Source organism: Phyllostomus discolor, chromosome 1, assembly GCF_004126475.2.
Source record: "Phyllostomus discolor isolate MPI-MPIP mPhyDis1 chromosome 1, mPhyDis1.pri.v3, whole genome shotgun sequence".
Lineage (NCBI taxonomy): Eukaryota > Metazoa > Chordata > Mammalia > Chiroptera > Phyllostomidae > Phyllostomus > Phyllostomus discolor.
In genome coordinates, this window is record NC_040903.2 from 163,145,937 (window position 1) to 163,161,105 (window position 15,169).

A 15,169-nucleotide genomic window follows, 5' to 3' on the forward strand; every position below is an offset into this window, starting at 1 on the left:
GAAAGAATTTTCAGGCAGAAAGCAAAGAAGAAAAGAAGTCTTTCATCATTCAGGATTTTATACCATATAAGCTTATAAATATCAGATAAGTGACAAGATACACAAAATCAAAATCTCTATCTTTTCCCCAAACATACTTGCTTTTGTTCCCCTGCAAAAGCAGAAACACTAAAACTTATACATTGGAAAGAAAGGTATTTGAATATCAAGCCATTCCTGTGTGCACACATCAAACTTATCAACAGTGAAAGCTTTGGTCAATCGAAGTATTTTGTCCATGTGCTTGGGTGGGGTGTTTCAGATTTCCACTTGCTAGTGGACCATATCCTTTTGTTTGTTTGGTTTTTGTTGTTGTTGTTTTGAATGATTTATTTTTTTAACTGTTGTTCAAGTACAGTTTTCTGCCTATTACCCCCAACCCAGGCCACCATGGACCATATCCTTTAGTGCTGCATGCTCAAAACTGCCCTATTCATCCCTCTGGACAAGAACTAAATATCACTTTAGAGGAAGCTCAAAACTTCATGCGACTTCCAGGGAATAACAGTCAAGAGGGCATGTTCTTCTGCATTTAGCCTTGATTTAAAGTACTTTAAAGCTGTCTAATACTGATGAGATACACAAACTCTTTTTTGCCCTGGTAGAACAGAAGGCTGACAGGGTATTTAGGCTGTATTTAGAAGCAACAAAATGGGTTTAGGGACACCATCAGACTTGGAAGTACAAATGAGTTTATCAAGAGTTAACTACTAAAAACACTTTATTACTCCACTTAGAGCAGGTGAAGAGGACGCATTAGGGGAGTGGACCACAGAGAGTGGTAATAGGTAGTGAGAATGCTGGGAAAACCCTGGCAAGCCTAGGAAAGAAGACAGGTCCATCAAAGTAGCCATCTATGTGAACCCATTTTGTAAACAAAGAAATGTCGGGGGTCAGTGACAGTCACTGTACAACACAGGCCTCTCAGTAAGGCCATCTGTATCACCACATATAATTTTTTCATAACAACTACTACACAAATTTTACATGTAGTTTAAAGCTTTTCTAATAATTACTGCTTCCAAATAATTCTTTTAGAAAGTATAGAAGGAAAAATCTATTATGACCATTCTGAATAATATTATCTTGTCTTTTAAATTTCCCATTGCTAACATTTATATACACCTGTTTTGAAATCATCACAAAACTAGTGCATCAAACCTTGACTGCCACTATAAATTTAAGGGGGAAAAATGGACAAATTTTAATAACATCAATTGGTAGTTTTTCAGAATCTAAAAGACAGATTAATTTCTCACTATTTAAATCTTTGTCTGATTGAAGAGATAATTATTAAATAACTGACACACTGCTTTAGAAATTGCTATTATATAGCAATACAAATGCATACTTTTGCTATAGCTTCATACTATAAAAGAATAATAGCAATATATTATAGCCTAAACCCTTAAATGAAATTTGACTGATTAAATTTCTGAAAATACACATAGTCACGTCAAAGGAATTAAGCTCAGAGAGCAAGATTAAGAGCAGTGAGTGCATTTGGAAACCTACTATTCCAGGTGAAAAAAGGTATTACAAAGGAAGAACAGCGGCACCAAGAGGCACTCATTTTTATTTGCCTACCATTGGCAAGTTTTCTTTGCAGTGTATCTCTGTTCTTCTTGGCTTTTCTATCTATATATTGGCCACTTACCTTTTCCCTGAAAAATGTTCCCAGAACCATTACCTACAATACTAGTCCCTTCTCATCTCCAATCTTTTAACTGTATCAGGGTAAAATGGAATTTGCCAAAGCTTTAGAAATTTAAGGTGTTTTAAATCTCCCTAGGCAACATACAATTGTCATTAAGTACCAGCTAATTATGATTTAAAACTACAATTTAAAAGAACATCAAGACACCATTTTTTAAAATCTATCCAAGTGGCACAGATTGTTTAAAATGGTAATGAAGTATTGGCAACAGGTTAAGATCTGGCATCATCAAGCACGGACCCTAGTAAGTAAACTAGCACAATCTTTCAGACTGTGGTGCTACTTATCAAGAGTTAAGAATTTTCAAGCCCTTCAATTCAATAACCCCACCACAAGAAAACCAACATGTGGAAATAATCAGATATATACATAAATATTTATATGCAAGGCTGTAAGGTGAATTATTACAGTGATAAGTCAAATAGAAAAAAAGAAAAATTTGTTTCAAAAACAAATAACTGAATAGATGAAATAGAGTTTAGACACATGACAGAATATTTGACTACCATATAAAATCATTATTTGCAAAGAGCATTTATTGAAAATACTGGGTACTGGGGATAAGAATAATAAGCAGCCCTGGCTGGTATGGCTCAGTGGATTGAGCGCCAGCCTGCAAACCAAAGGGTAGCTGGTTCAATTCCCAGTCAGGGCACATGCGTGGGTTGTAGGCCAGGTCCCTAGTGGGGGGGCGCATGAGAGGCAAATGCACGTTGATGTTTCTCTCACCCTCTTTCTCCAATTCCCCTCTGTCTAAAAATAAATAAATGAATAAAAATCTTAAAAAGAAAACCTCTTAAAAAAAGAACAATAAACTGTAAAGCCAGGTATGCTAAGTCCTCCAATACTAACACGTACTTCACGGGGCTATATCCAAAATGCTGGTTTCAGAAGAACACAGTCTAATGAAAACTGCACTGCACTGGAATTCTAATTCCACCTGCATTAATGAATAGCCCTATATTCTGGGCATGTCACTTTAAAGTCTAGTTTCAATTTTTTAATCTATACATAATAGAGTTGATATAAATCTTTGTCTCAAAGCAGTGTGTGTGGCAGTATGCAGGGAGCATGCTAGATTACTATACAGCAGATAGTCCTGAAACATCAGCTTTGCTTGTGAATAAATAACTTAGAATGCAATGCCTATATTAAAATAAATAATAACACGTAGGGCAAATTTACAGAATTTTAAAAGAAAAGGCATTAGATGTCAAAGAAATTCAGGACCACATTGGGTAACAATGTCAGGAATATCAGGTTTACTGCCAAGCTACTACAACTTTATTGAGTAAAGTCTGAGAAACTGAAAAAGATGAGCAAAGTCACAGAACAGAGCTGAAAGACACAAAGAAAAATGGTAAGTGGGTACTATGTGACAGGAAGGTCTTAAGTCTAGTGAGTCTAGTGAGTCTAGTGAGGTATGCATATGATTTACCTCATGCTTACACACAAATGCAAATACACCACCTCTATACTAACAGTTGTGCAAAGGTTTGAACACATAGTTAAATACCTTGATGAAGTAGCTGTACTCGGTATAAAGGAGGCAGTGAAGTCAAAAGGCATGTGTGCAAGCGCATAGCTAAGAGGTATCTCAAACCACACTCATCTAAGGTGTCTCTTCCTGTAATGTAAACAGAAAGTATGTTTAAGGAAAAAGGAATGCAACAGGTCACAAACCAATCAAAAGTTAGAAAATAGAGCCCTGGCTGGCGTAGCTCAGTGGATTGAGCGCAGGCTGCAAACCAAAGTGTCTCAGGTTCAATTCCCAGTCAGGGCACATGCCTGGGTTGCAGACCATGACCCCCAGCAACCCCACATTGATGTTTCTCTCTCTCTCTCTTTCTCCCTCCCTTCCCTCTCTAAAAAATAAAAATCTTTAAAAAAATTTTTTTAAATGTTAGAAAATAAATTTAGTAATGATAATTTACACAGAATGTATCAGAAAATTTTGAGTGTATTCCACTGTGAATACTTTAATATCTTTATTAAGAAACCTTTACAAAAATATATAAATTCTAAAACTCATTAAAAATGGTTGGGGAAATATAATTACCTATTAATACAGGTAACAGTATTTATAGCTGCGCATAATAAATAAGAAAAAATCTCAAAAGCCAATAAAAATATATTAACTGTAGTAAGGTAGGTACAATTTAGAAAAATATACCCTGCATAAATTCAGATGAGATGTAAAGACAGAAACAATATAACCAAGTAAAATCATTTATTATATAATTAAATAGGTAATATTTTGTAGGCTGTTTAGCTCAACTGAAATATAGTAGTACTATCGAAGATCTGAAATTTAATTCCCCAGGCTAGTGTTACACAGTTGAACCATAACCTCGATTCCAGAAATCTACCCTTAGTTAAAAAGGTATGAAAGTGTAGTAAGTTTAATCAAAATAATAGCCACTATTAGATAAATACATTAAAAGTATTGATAGCACCTAGCCCAGTCAATGAGTTAGAAAGTACTCAGACTATTGACTCGAATAACATTGTCTGGACGAAAATAAAACTTTTGAATTGTCAAAGTTCAAGTTCCAGCTCTACTTCCCATTAGCTATATTCATTCATTCATTCATTCATTCAACAAATTAAGCACCTACTACATGCAAAGCACAGTTTAGGTACTGGGGATTTGGCAGTGAAGAAGGCAAAGTGCATACTCTCATGGGGCTTACACTTTAGGAGACCGAGGCAAACAAACAGATAACATGTCTAGTAGAAATCAATGCTATGGAGAGAAATAAAGCAGGGTTGAGAGAACAGGAATACTGAAGTTAGTTCTATTTTATATAGGGTAACCAGGGAAGAACATTCGGTAAGATGACATCGCAGCAGAAATTTGAGGAGGTAAGGGAATGAAAACGTGTAAATCCAGAAGAAAAGCATTCTACACAAAGGAAACATCTTGTGCAAAGACCCTGAGACAGGAACTGTGCTTCGTGTGTTTGTGGGACAGCAAAGATGCCAGTGTAGCAGAGTGGAAATAAGCACAGATCACAGAGGGCCTTGTAGACCACTGTACGGATTTGACTTTTATTCTAAAGTGAAGTAGGCATCCACTGGCATGTGCTGAGCAGAGGAGAGATTTAACGTGACTTTGTTTTAGAATAATCACTGGTTCCTATGTTCTTCACACAGAACAAGGTGACAAGGATGAAGCAGTTTAGGAAACTTTGTTAATAATTAGGCAGGAGGTGACAGTGACTTGGTAACAGGAGGGGTGATGAGAAATGACTGGATTCTAGATATAGTAGAACTGACTGCATTTGTCAGTGGACTGGATATGGGGTGTGAGAGAAAGCAGAGCCAAGAATGCCTCTAAATTGTCTCACCTGAACAAATGGAAGAATTCATTTACTTAGAATCCATTTACTGAGATGTGAACTTATTTAATCTCTGAGCTTCAGTTCCCCACCTGTGAAATGGAGACATTCATTCCTGCCTTATCTACCTTATGAAAGTCCACTGTGACCAGGATGAGCCATTTTTATATTGTATAGTCAATGATATAGTTTTATATCAGGAATTTTAAACTCTTTTTCATGGACTGTGGCATGCCTACTTTCTTAATATCTCAGAGCAAAACCTGCAATATATATTAAGTTTACACCAAAGGCTTAAGGTTATTCTGAGAAGAATGTTGCTCTATTGCAAACAAACTCATAATAATTAGGATTTTTAAAAAATTAACATGGTTAGAAAACAGGTCATCAGCAAAACCCTCCAAGGCAGGGTTGGTCCAACCTTTTCATGTCTCTGGGTCACACTGGAAGAAGAAGAAGAGTTGTCTTGGGCCACACATTAAATACATTATGACACACAATCACAAAAAACACTCTCATAATGTTTTAAGTAAATTTACAATTTTGTGTTGGGCCACATTAACAGCCATCCTGAGCCACATTTGGACACCAAGGTCTCTAGACATTTTAATCTACAGAGGGAAAAATTCTGGGAATATATTATAAGAGTATCAATCTCTATAAAGATATATACTCCAGGTGTTTTGAAGAATGATCTTTTTTCCTCAAATTTGGAAATTTTGTGGAACAGTTAAAAGTACAGGCTTGACGGCAACTACTTGTCCACATATGAACACCAGTTCTGCCACTTACTACCTGTGTTGTCTTAGCTAAGGCACTTAACTCTCCTAAGGATCAGTGTCTTCATCTGTAAAATTAAATACAATAATAGCTACCTACTAGAAGACTGTTATGATAACTAAGTATGATAAAGTGCATAAACACCTGGCACATAGTAATTGTTCACTCTTCCACAATGTTTATTGAATGAATGATCAATAGTTTTTAGTTTCCTTTGCTAACACCATCATTTACAATCAGAACCATTACCTTCAACTATTTGCATAAAAGAGAACGAAATCTAGTTTCAAGAGGCAGCCAAAAATCTTCTGGTTACAGAATGAATTACGCATGATACACATTATATTAAAATATATGAAAACCTCCTTAAGAGACTTTTTGTAGAAAATTTGGTAATTGTAAAGATTATTTATACCTAGAAATGGTAAGATGAACAAGTTGAGCTCATGAAGTACCTATAAGCCTCATGGTTTAATAGTAAAATTAACAAATGGTCATTATGACTAAAAGCAAATAAATAAATAAACCATAAAAATCTATCTGAAAAAGCATAAGACTATATCCAAAAATCATTCAAACATTTCAATATAAAACTCATGGAGGAATGCACACAGATACCATGAATCCATGAAGTCGTAAGTCATGGCCTACCCCAATTGCCTGTTCGTTCACAACTAATCATGTAACGTAATAGCAACTGTCTATTAAAGGGTCTTTTCCCTGCAAGGTTTAAAGAAAGACTGCAATTTAATATGTAATTCACTACGTAGGTAATACAAACAGTCCTATTAAAGATAACTTTATAAATTTTTAGTGAGAATACTTACCTGAGTAACTCTTATCTCTGCTTTCATCAAGCTCAGTACTGGTGGTAGCCACTGTATCGGCCAAAGCTACAAGGAACATCTGCTCCAAACGGGTAAGGCCTGGCAGACTCGAGTGCATGAGATGACTTGACAATACCCTAGCATGTTCTTGGCCAAAGTAAGCTGGTCCATACTGGGAAAGATTTATTACTTTTGACTTGTTTTCTCTCTTTTCTGGCTCTAAATCTATATCATCTGTTGTTATATCCTGTACTTGGAACAGTTCTGAATACTGATCCTCTGGTTGACTTTCAGTATGATCTTCGTAGCTCTGTTTTATTTTTGTACTTTCTTCTGAAATTCTGTAGGTTGTATCTTGATCTGCAGCCAGCAATGCATATAATGGTAGTGGAGGAATAGAATCTATCTCAGTATAATCTCGAGTGCCATCTTTTCCTACGGTGACTGTATCCTTTGCTGTACTGCCACTTACACTAATGGTTCGAGAAAGATGTCGCTTAGTTCCTTCTCCAGCATCAGCATCTCTAACTATTGCAACCTCACCCGCAATACATTTTACTAAATGGGAGAGAATAGCTTTAGCCCTGCGAACTTTTCCTAAATCCATCAATTCCAACAGTTGAGTTGGATGATATTGTGGGAGAGTTGGGGAAAGTACATGTGCAGCCTCAAATAAGCCACCATCTTGAACTACAGCTGGTGAACAAAAAACGTCATCAGCAACAACTGTTCCTTCCACAATACTTTTTCTTGACAACATATTAGATTTAAAAGCAGAATGATCTTGTATTGCAGTCTCTTCTACATCAGGACTATTAACTTCAGTGTCTCCAAATTTGACAGCATGCTTCCACTGTGCATATACGTGCATTTCACAATCCATTCCTACCACCAATATTCCATCTCTTACCCAAGAGAGAGAGACAGGCAGTGAAGGTGTACCATCAACAGAAGATACCAAATCTATAGATCTAAGAAGAACCCATCTTGACCTAACTCCCTGCTTGATACTACCACCTAGTGGTAAAGTAATGACAGCTACTCCATCCTTACTGTTGGTTTGTTCAGTCACGATTCCTGAAAGCCGCCCATACATGAAGATATTAGCACCAACCCCCACTGTGAGAATGTGGGAGCCATCTTCTTTTGATACCCAATCCAAATGTACCAAATGCTTGATATTAGGAATAAGATATCTATCCTTGCTCAAAAAGGCATCCGATTTGCTGTACACAAACAGATTACTGTCGACACTGATTCTTGAATCAAGTACACTCCCAACCTTGACCAAGTCATCAAGATGAATTGTTTGTTCTAAAACCCACTCTGACCCTCCTGTAGATTCGCATTCAAATATGCAAACATGCATGGAAAATTCTTTGGAAACAAAACCATTGTGCTGGAGGGGTTGTTTGTAAGCCACTGCAAGGCGACCTGTATATGAACAGCTAACAGCAACTGGTCTTCCCACAATGCTCACTGTACTGCTATTATCTTCTCCTTCATCATTCATCAAGGGCCATCTCCTCCAGTGGTAGGTTTCCTTCTCATCGCTTTCCCATTGTAGGTTGGTTTCCATACTACACTTTCCAGAAGCGTACTTTATTGTCAGAACAAGTTGTAACTACTAAATAAGGTGCAAGGCACACTGGATAAATTGAAGAAGAACTCAGGTGACCTTAAAAAACAAAAAGCATACAGTCAAATAACAGAAGCACAAAATAATATGCTAGTAATCAAATTCTGGAATGGAAGTCCAAAGTCACTGTGAACTTCTTCAGAATTACTCTGTAGTACACTCCTTAACTAGTGTCTGACACTAAATGTCCATTGACCAAGGTATCTATGGAAGTATTGAAGAGCCCACTGGTGAAATCAAAATACACAATAATAATCACTTAATTTTTTTAGGTAATTAGGCATAAATGTAGCAAATATTTCATTAAAATTCAAGTCAACCCTTAATAATGCATCTGGTATCTGCTGTAATTTTTATATGCCTTCACCACAGCATGCCTCACTGGACTTTCTTTCTCTATCTTTTATCACTTTCATCACAGTTCCTTAAGTAATCTTTACAATTTGCCCTTTCAATGTCCCTAACCTCCTTTCAAATAATCCAGACCCTAAATCTGCCCCTATGAAAAGTTTTTTCAGACCATTAGATCTTACTCTTTTTACCTGTTTTAATTCATGCTGTCTTAGTACTGAACCAGAACCCTCATATTTATTCCTGGCTGCCAAAGACTAACATTGCCCATCTATCATCTTATATTTGAGATATGTAATAGTGATATAATAGTATAGATGTAATAATATAGGGATAGTAGCAATTAAGACTAGGGTCAGAAGACCTGCATTCCAGTTCCGGTCCACTGATACCTTCTTAACAGTGGAAGCCACTTAAACATCTGAGCATATTCCATCTAAATAATAGGAATCATGTTACTGCTTCTTTTGAAGTGTTACTGTCAAATAATATATCTGAAAGTATTTTCATAAAGCTCCTGAAAAATAACTTATTATTATTAATGCCAACAAACTTATTTGAGTTTATCCCAAATTTACCAAATATTTTTAAAGATCAAAAAACTAGCCCTGGCTGGCGTAGCTCAGTGGATTGAGCGCGGGCTGGGAACCAAAGTATCCCAGGTTCGATTCCCAGCCAGGGTACATGCCTGGGTTGCAGGCCATAATCCCCAGCAACCGCACATTAATGTTTCTCTCCCTCTCTCTCTCTCTCTCTCTCCTCCCCCCCCCTCTCTCTCCCCCCCTTCCCTCCCTAAGAATAAATAAATAAAAAATCTTAAAAAAAAAAATTCTCCCTTTAAAAAAAAAAAAAAAAGATCAAAAAACTGACCTAGATCTGCACCTGCCACAAAAGCCCAGAGTAAATTTTAAAAAGATATTTTATTGATTATGCTGTTACAGTTGTCCCATTCCCCCCCCCCTTTTTTCTCCTCTGCCCTACACACCCCCTCCCACCCGCATTCCTCCCCTTTAGTTCATGTCCATGGGTCATACATATAAGTTCTTTGGCTTCTACATTTCCTATACTATTCTTAACCTCCCCCTGTCTATTTTCTACTTACCATCTATTCTACTTATTCTCTGTACCTTTTCCCCTTCTCTCCCCCTCCCACTTCCCCACCCACAGTAAACTCTTAATATGATCTTTCCAACTCTGATTCAATTCAACCCTGTCTTAGGAATAAATAAGAGAATACTCATATTCAAAATCATTCACCAGTAACTGAAATAGTCTTGAACCTCTAATTTCAGTTCCCCAAAAATACTATCCTAGGAACTCCTCTATTACAATTCCATAAACGACAGATCATTTAAAATTTGTCTTCCAGCTGTGCCCTCCAAACTACTTTATCCTTCTTGTTAAAAGTCAGTAGCATTCTAAACTAGACTAACTATAGTTTTGTATCCTACATTTTTTCACCAAAGTATCTGACAACTATAGTTCAAACATACATAATGAAAATGAGACACAATTAGCATAATGTGGATAATAAGCCTTGATTTAAAAAAAAAATAAGCTTTGCCCTGGCTGGTGTAGCTCAGTGGATTGAGCGCAGGCTGTGAACCAAAGTGTCGCAGGTTCGATTCCCAGTCAGGGCACATGCCTGGGTTGCAGGCCATGGCCCCCAGCAACTGTACATTGATGTTTCTCTCTCTCTCTTTCTCCCTCCCTTTCCTCTCTAAAAAATAAATAGATAAAATCTTTAAAAAAATAAAAAAAGAAAGTTAAAAAAATAATAAGCTTCAATGATTTGCAAATTAGCGTATTTGTTCTTTACAATTGTGCCATCATAGTATTCCTATTTACAGGAAATCATAGTGCAGGCAAGAAACCTCACATTAAAATATTTACAACATTTTCTGTCAAACTGATTAGATTTATCATGGAAAATATTTCTTACAAAGACATGTTTTTAAACAGATAGAAAATAAATCTTTACTTCAACTGTCAACATAGCACATTTTAGAAGAGTTCGTGCATTATAGCCATTGAAAATCACTCTGAGCTACAATTGCTTGGTCTTAAAGTTACCTTACCTGCTGACGGTGTTGCTCTTATTACTTCAACTCCCTCTGGAAGATCAAGAGGCTGGCTATACACCAGTCTAGAACTTAGAATAAGTTTACTAGCAGTTTGAAGATTGGCAATTGATGAAGAATGCGGCATGGGGCTCACACTGGGAGAGGTTTCTGGAGAAGACTCTACATTCTTATGTCCAGGGACTGAAAGTAGATTCTCCGATGAAACACCTTCTGAAGCTTTAGCTTTAAATATATTACAAAATTATGAAATATAATTACTATCATCATTATACACGTGAAGCAAGAAAATTTTACTATTTAAGAAACATGGTTTCTTAAAAGTACTTTGGAAAAAAGGTTATTTTCAGATTTTGCTCAGCTACCTTGATAATTTTTTTAAAAAAATTTAAAACTCTTTCACTCTTTCTTAGCATCTCCATTACAGCAACACTGTCAGTGAAGAATCACAACATGTAAAAACTAAAAGACTTCCAGTCAAGATAGAAGCATAGGCAGACATGGCTCATTCACCTCCTCGCAAAACCACATCAAAATTACAACTAAAATATAGAACAACCATCACTCAGAATCATCAGAAATAAAGTTGAATGGAAGTCTGACAACTACAAAATTGAAGAAACCACATCCACCCAGACTAGTAGGAGGGGAGAAGATGTGGAACAAGCTGGTCCCTCACCCAAGGGAAGTGGATAAAAATAGGGAGGGATATCTCGGATGCAAGGAGTTCCAGCTATACACTACGACCCTCAGCCCAGGGTTCCAGTGGCAGGAAGAAAAGTCCCCACAACATTTGACTGCAAAACCTAGTGGGTGTTGAGTTGGTGGAAGAAACTGTTGGAGCCCCAGGCAGTTCCTCTTAAAGAACCAACACAAACTCACCCACTCAGTCTCACTCCCTCTGAGCTCCAGCACCCGGGTAGCAGCATGAAGGGCATCAGTGACATACAGGGAGGAACTGAAGTATCTGGCATAAAGGTGAAAAGAGGCCATTGTACCTTTCCTAAACACTGCCCCCCACAGAGTCATCAGATTGGTGCCATATCTGAGACTACATCAACCTGGTTAATACTGTTTGATGTGACATGGATATCCCCAGAGATTCCACCCCACCTAACTTATGGGTCCACCCAAGTGGTTTTTTTATATAAAAGGCTGGTCTTGGATCATGCTGCACAACTTCCTAAATCCTCTCAAGCAACAGCTGGCCCCCACAAGCCCTAGGCTTGGCACTAGCAGCAGCCAGCCTAGATTCACAGCTTGGCTTTGTCTGGGAATCTCTAAGCCAAGTACAAGTAGCAGCCATCTCAGGTTGCTTTACAGCTCCGGCTGAGTGGCCCTGGGGAAAACACAGGTGGGGGCTGACGTTGCCCTGCACCACCCTGGAAACCCCAGGGCCATCACACCCAGTGGACGGCTACAGACCACGTTGGAGCACCACCACCCTGCCCCTGCACAGCTGATCCTCCACAGAGGGCAGAGGTTGATGGTCAGTGCTCAGAGCCAATCCTTGCAGCTGACTGGCCTGGGAAAATCCTTCCCACTGACCTACCAAAAACAACTAAAGCTCACTACAAGCGGAGAGTGTACACAGCTCACCTGGTGGGCGCACCTTGAGTACCCACCTTGAGTGATAGGCAAAGCTGTGCCACTGGACCCTACAGGACACCTAATACATTAGGCCACACTACCAAGACACGGAATCAAAGAAGCTCTACCTAATACATAGAAACAAACACAGGGAGGCTGCCAAAATAAGGAGACAAAGAAACATGGCCTAAATGAAAGAGCATATGAAAACTCCAGAAAAAGCTAAACAAAATGGAGATAAGCTATCTATTAGATGCAGAGTTCAAAGCACTGGTTATAAGGATGCTCAAGGAACTTAGTGAGGAACTTAACAGCATAAGAAAGATCCAGTCAGAAATAAAGGATATACTAATTGAAATAAAGAACAATTTACTGCCCTGGCTGGTATGGCTCTGTGGATTGAGTGCTGGCCTGCGAACCCAAAGGTCACTGGTTCAATTCCCAGACAAGGTACATGGCCTGGGTTGGAGGCCAAGTGCCCAGATGGAGGCATGCGAGAAGCAACCAATCGAGCATCTCTGGCACATGGGTGTTTCTCTCCCTCTCTGTCTCCCTTCCTTCCTTTCTCTCTAAAAATAAATTATTTTTTTAAAAGAACAATTTACAGGGAAATAATGGTCGAGTGGATGAAGCCAAGAATCAAATCAATGATTTGGAACATAAGCAAGCAAAAGAAAACAAATCAGAACAACAAGAAGAAAAAAGAATCCAGTAAAATGAGTATAGCATAAACAGCCTTTGGGACAACTTCAGTAAGTCCAACATTCGCATCATAGGGGTGCCAGAAGAAGAAGAGAAAAAACAAGAAATTGGAAATCTATTTCAAAAAATAGTGAAAGAAAATTTCCCTAATTTTGTGAAGGATATAGACATGCAAGTCCAGGAAGCACAGAGAGTCCCAAACAAGATGGATGCAAAGATCCCCACTCCAAGACACAACATAATTAAAATGCCAAAGGTTAAAGATAAAGAGAGAATCTTAAATGCAGCAAGAGAAAAGAAGTTAGTTACTACCTCCAGGCAAGCTCCCTTAAGACTGTCTGCTGATTTCTCAAAAGAAACTTTGCAGTCTAGAAGGGACTGGCAAGAAATATTCAAAGTCATGAAAAGCAGGGACCTACAGCCAAGACTGTTGTACCCAATAAAGCTATCATCTAGAACCAAAGAGCAGATAAAGAGCTTCCCAGACAAGAAAAAAATAAAGGAGTTTATCATCACCAAACCATTATCATATGAAATGTTAAAGAGACTTATTTAAGAAAAAGAAGACCAAACTATAAATAATAAAATGGCAATAAATACATATCTATCAATAATTGAGTCTTAAAAACAAAGTAAGCAAACAAGAAGAACAGAGACAGAATCATGGGTACAGAGAGCACTCTGATGGTTGCCAGATGGGAAAGGGTGTAGGGGAATGAGTGAAGAGGCAAGGGGATTAAGAAGTACAAATAGGTAGCTACAGAATAGCCATGGGGATGTAAAGTACAGTATAGGGAATTGAGCAGCCAAAGAACTTATATGCATGACCCATGGGCATAAACAATGGTGGGATGATTACCTGAGGGGATGGGGATGGAGGAGGACAAAGAAGGAAAAATCAGGACAACTGCAATAGCATAATCAATAAAAAATAATTTTTAAAAAACTAGAAAAAAAAAACCCTTAAGTTATACAGTCCAATGTTTTCAACATTTAAAACATATAAAACCTTGAGGAACTTACTAATATATGGGTTCCTGGACCTAACCACAGAGACACTGATTCAGTTATTTTGGGGTATATCCTAGAAATCTACATTAATAAGCAGCCCAGGTGTTGCTAAAACAGGTAAGTCATGAGTCAAAGTTTGAGAATAACAAGGTACTATCTCACTTAATGGATAAAGAAATTTAAACTTGGAAAACTTAATGATTTTAGATCACATAGTCAGTAGCGGCAAAGAAGATACTAAAATACCAGCCTGTTGAATATTAAGTGCTAATATAAAATAATGATTTCAAGAACAAATACAAAAAATGAAAGTTCTAATCAAATTCAAGATAGTATTCGTCTATTGGCTTTGTAAGGAACACTGACTCTGATGTTCTTCCAAAGAGTTTCAACCTTTCACACGGAAGTGAAATGTACATCTCTAAGCAGATTCAGTTACCTGTGCTTCTGCTACATGTGAGGGATATTATGTGTTCTGTTTATTGATTTGTGTGCCTATCTCTCCACCTTCAACTATGAATTCACCAAAGGCAAGGATGAGGTCTTATTAACATCTTATTTAACATTTAAAGAAGTTCCAAAATGCCAAAGAGACAATAATCAATTCCCTTTTGCTGTTGGTGGAAGTTAAACATGTCACTCTATTTTATAATGGCAGATCACTCCAGAAGAAATATGAAAACTTTTTTTGTAAAATGGAACAAGACTACAAACTTGAATAGGTAGTCAAAAGACAGAAGCACTACTCCTGGCTCCATCACTAAGTAGACATGTTTCCTTATCTAGTGCATTAGGCAACGCTCTTCACCATCTCTGGCTATTACCTCATCAGAAATAAAGATTGAACTACACTTCTCTCCCTGTAAAATAGGCAATTTTCTGATATACATGTCATGCCAAAAAAGAAAGTAAGAGCAGAAAAAAAGCAAAGGCTTTAGAGCCAGAGATATGATTTTGAAACTTGGTTTTGTGACAAGCTAGAGGCAGGACTTAATCAAGTTATTTAATCTTGTTCCATTAGTAAAGGGCGGATAGTATCTATATCACATATATAATGCACCTTATCTCAATGCCTGGCACACCTAGAAGTC

General features: G+C 37.6%; 1 protein-coding gene across 1 annotated transcript in view; it reads right to left on the reverse strand.

The window, feature by feature from the left end:
- DMXL2 (Dmx like 2) overlaps positions 1 to 15,169 on the reverse strand; it is a 136,332-nt gene that overhangs the window by 47,800 nt on the left and 73,363 nt on the right. Inside the window, 4 exon segments of the mRNA XM_036033486.1 lie at positions 3,273 to 3,383; positions 6,705 to 8,292; positions 8,294 to 8,382; positions 10,773 to 11,000. Coding sequence (XP_035889379.1) covers positions 3,273 to 3,383; positions 6,705 to 8,292; positions 8,294 to 8,382; positions 10,773 to 11,000 — 2,016 coding nt within the window.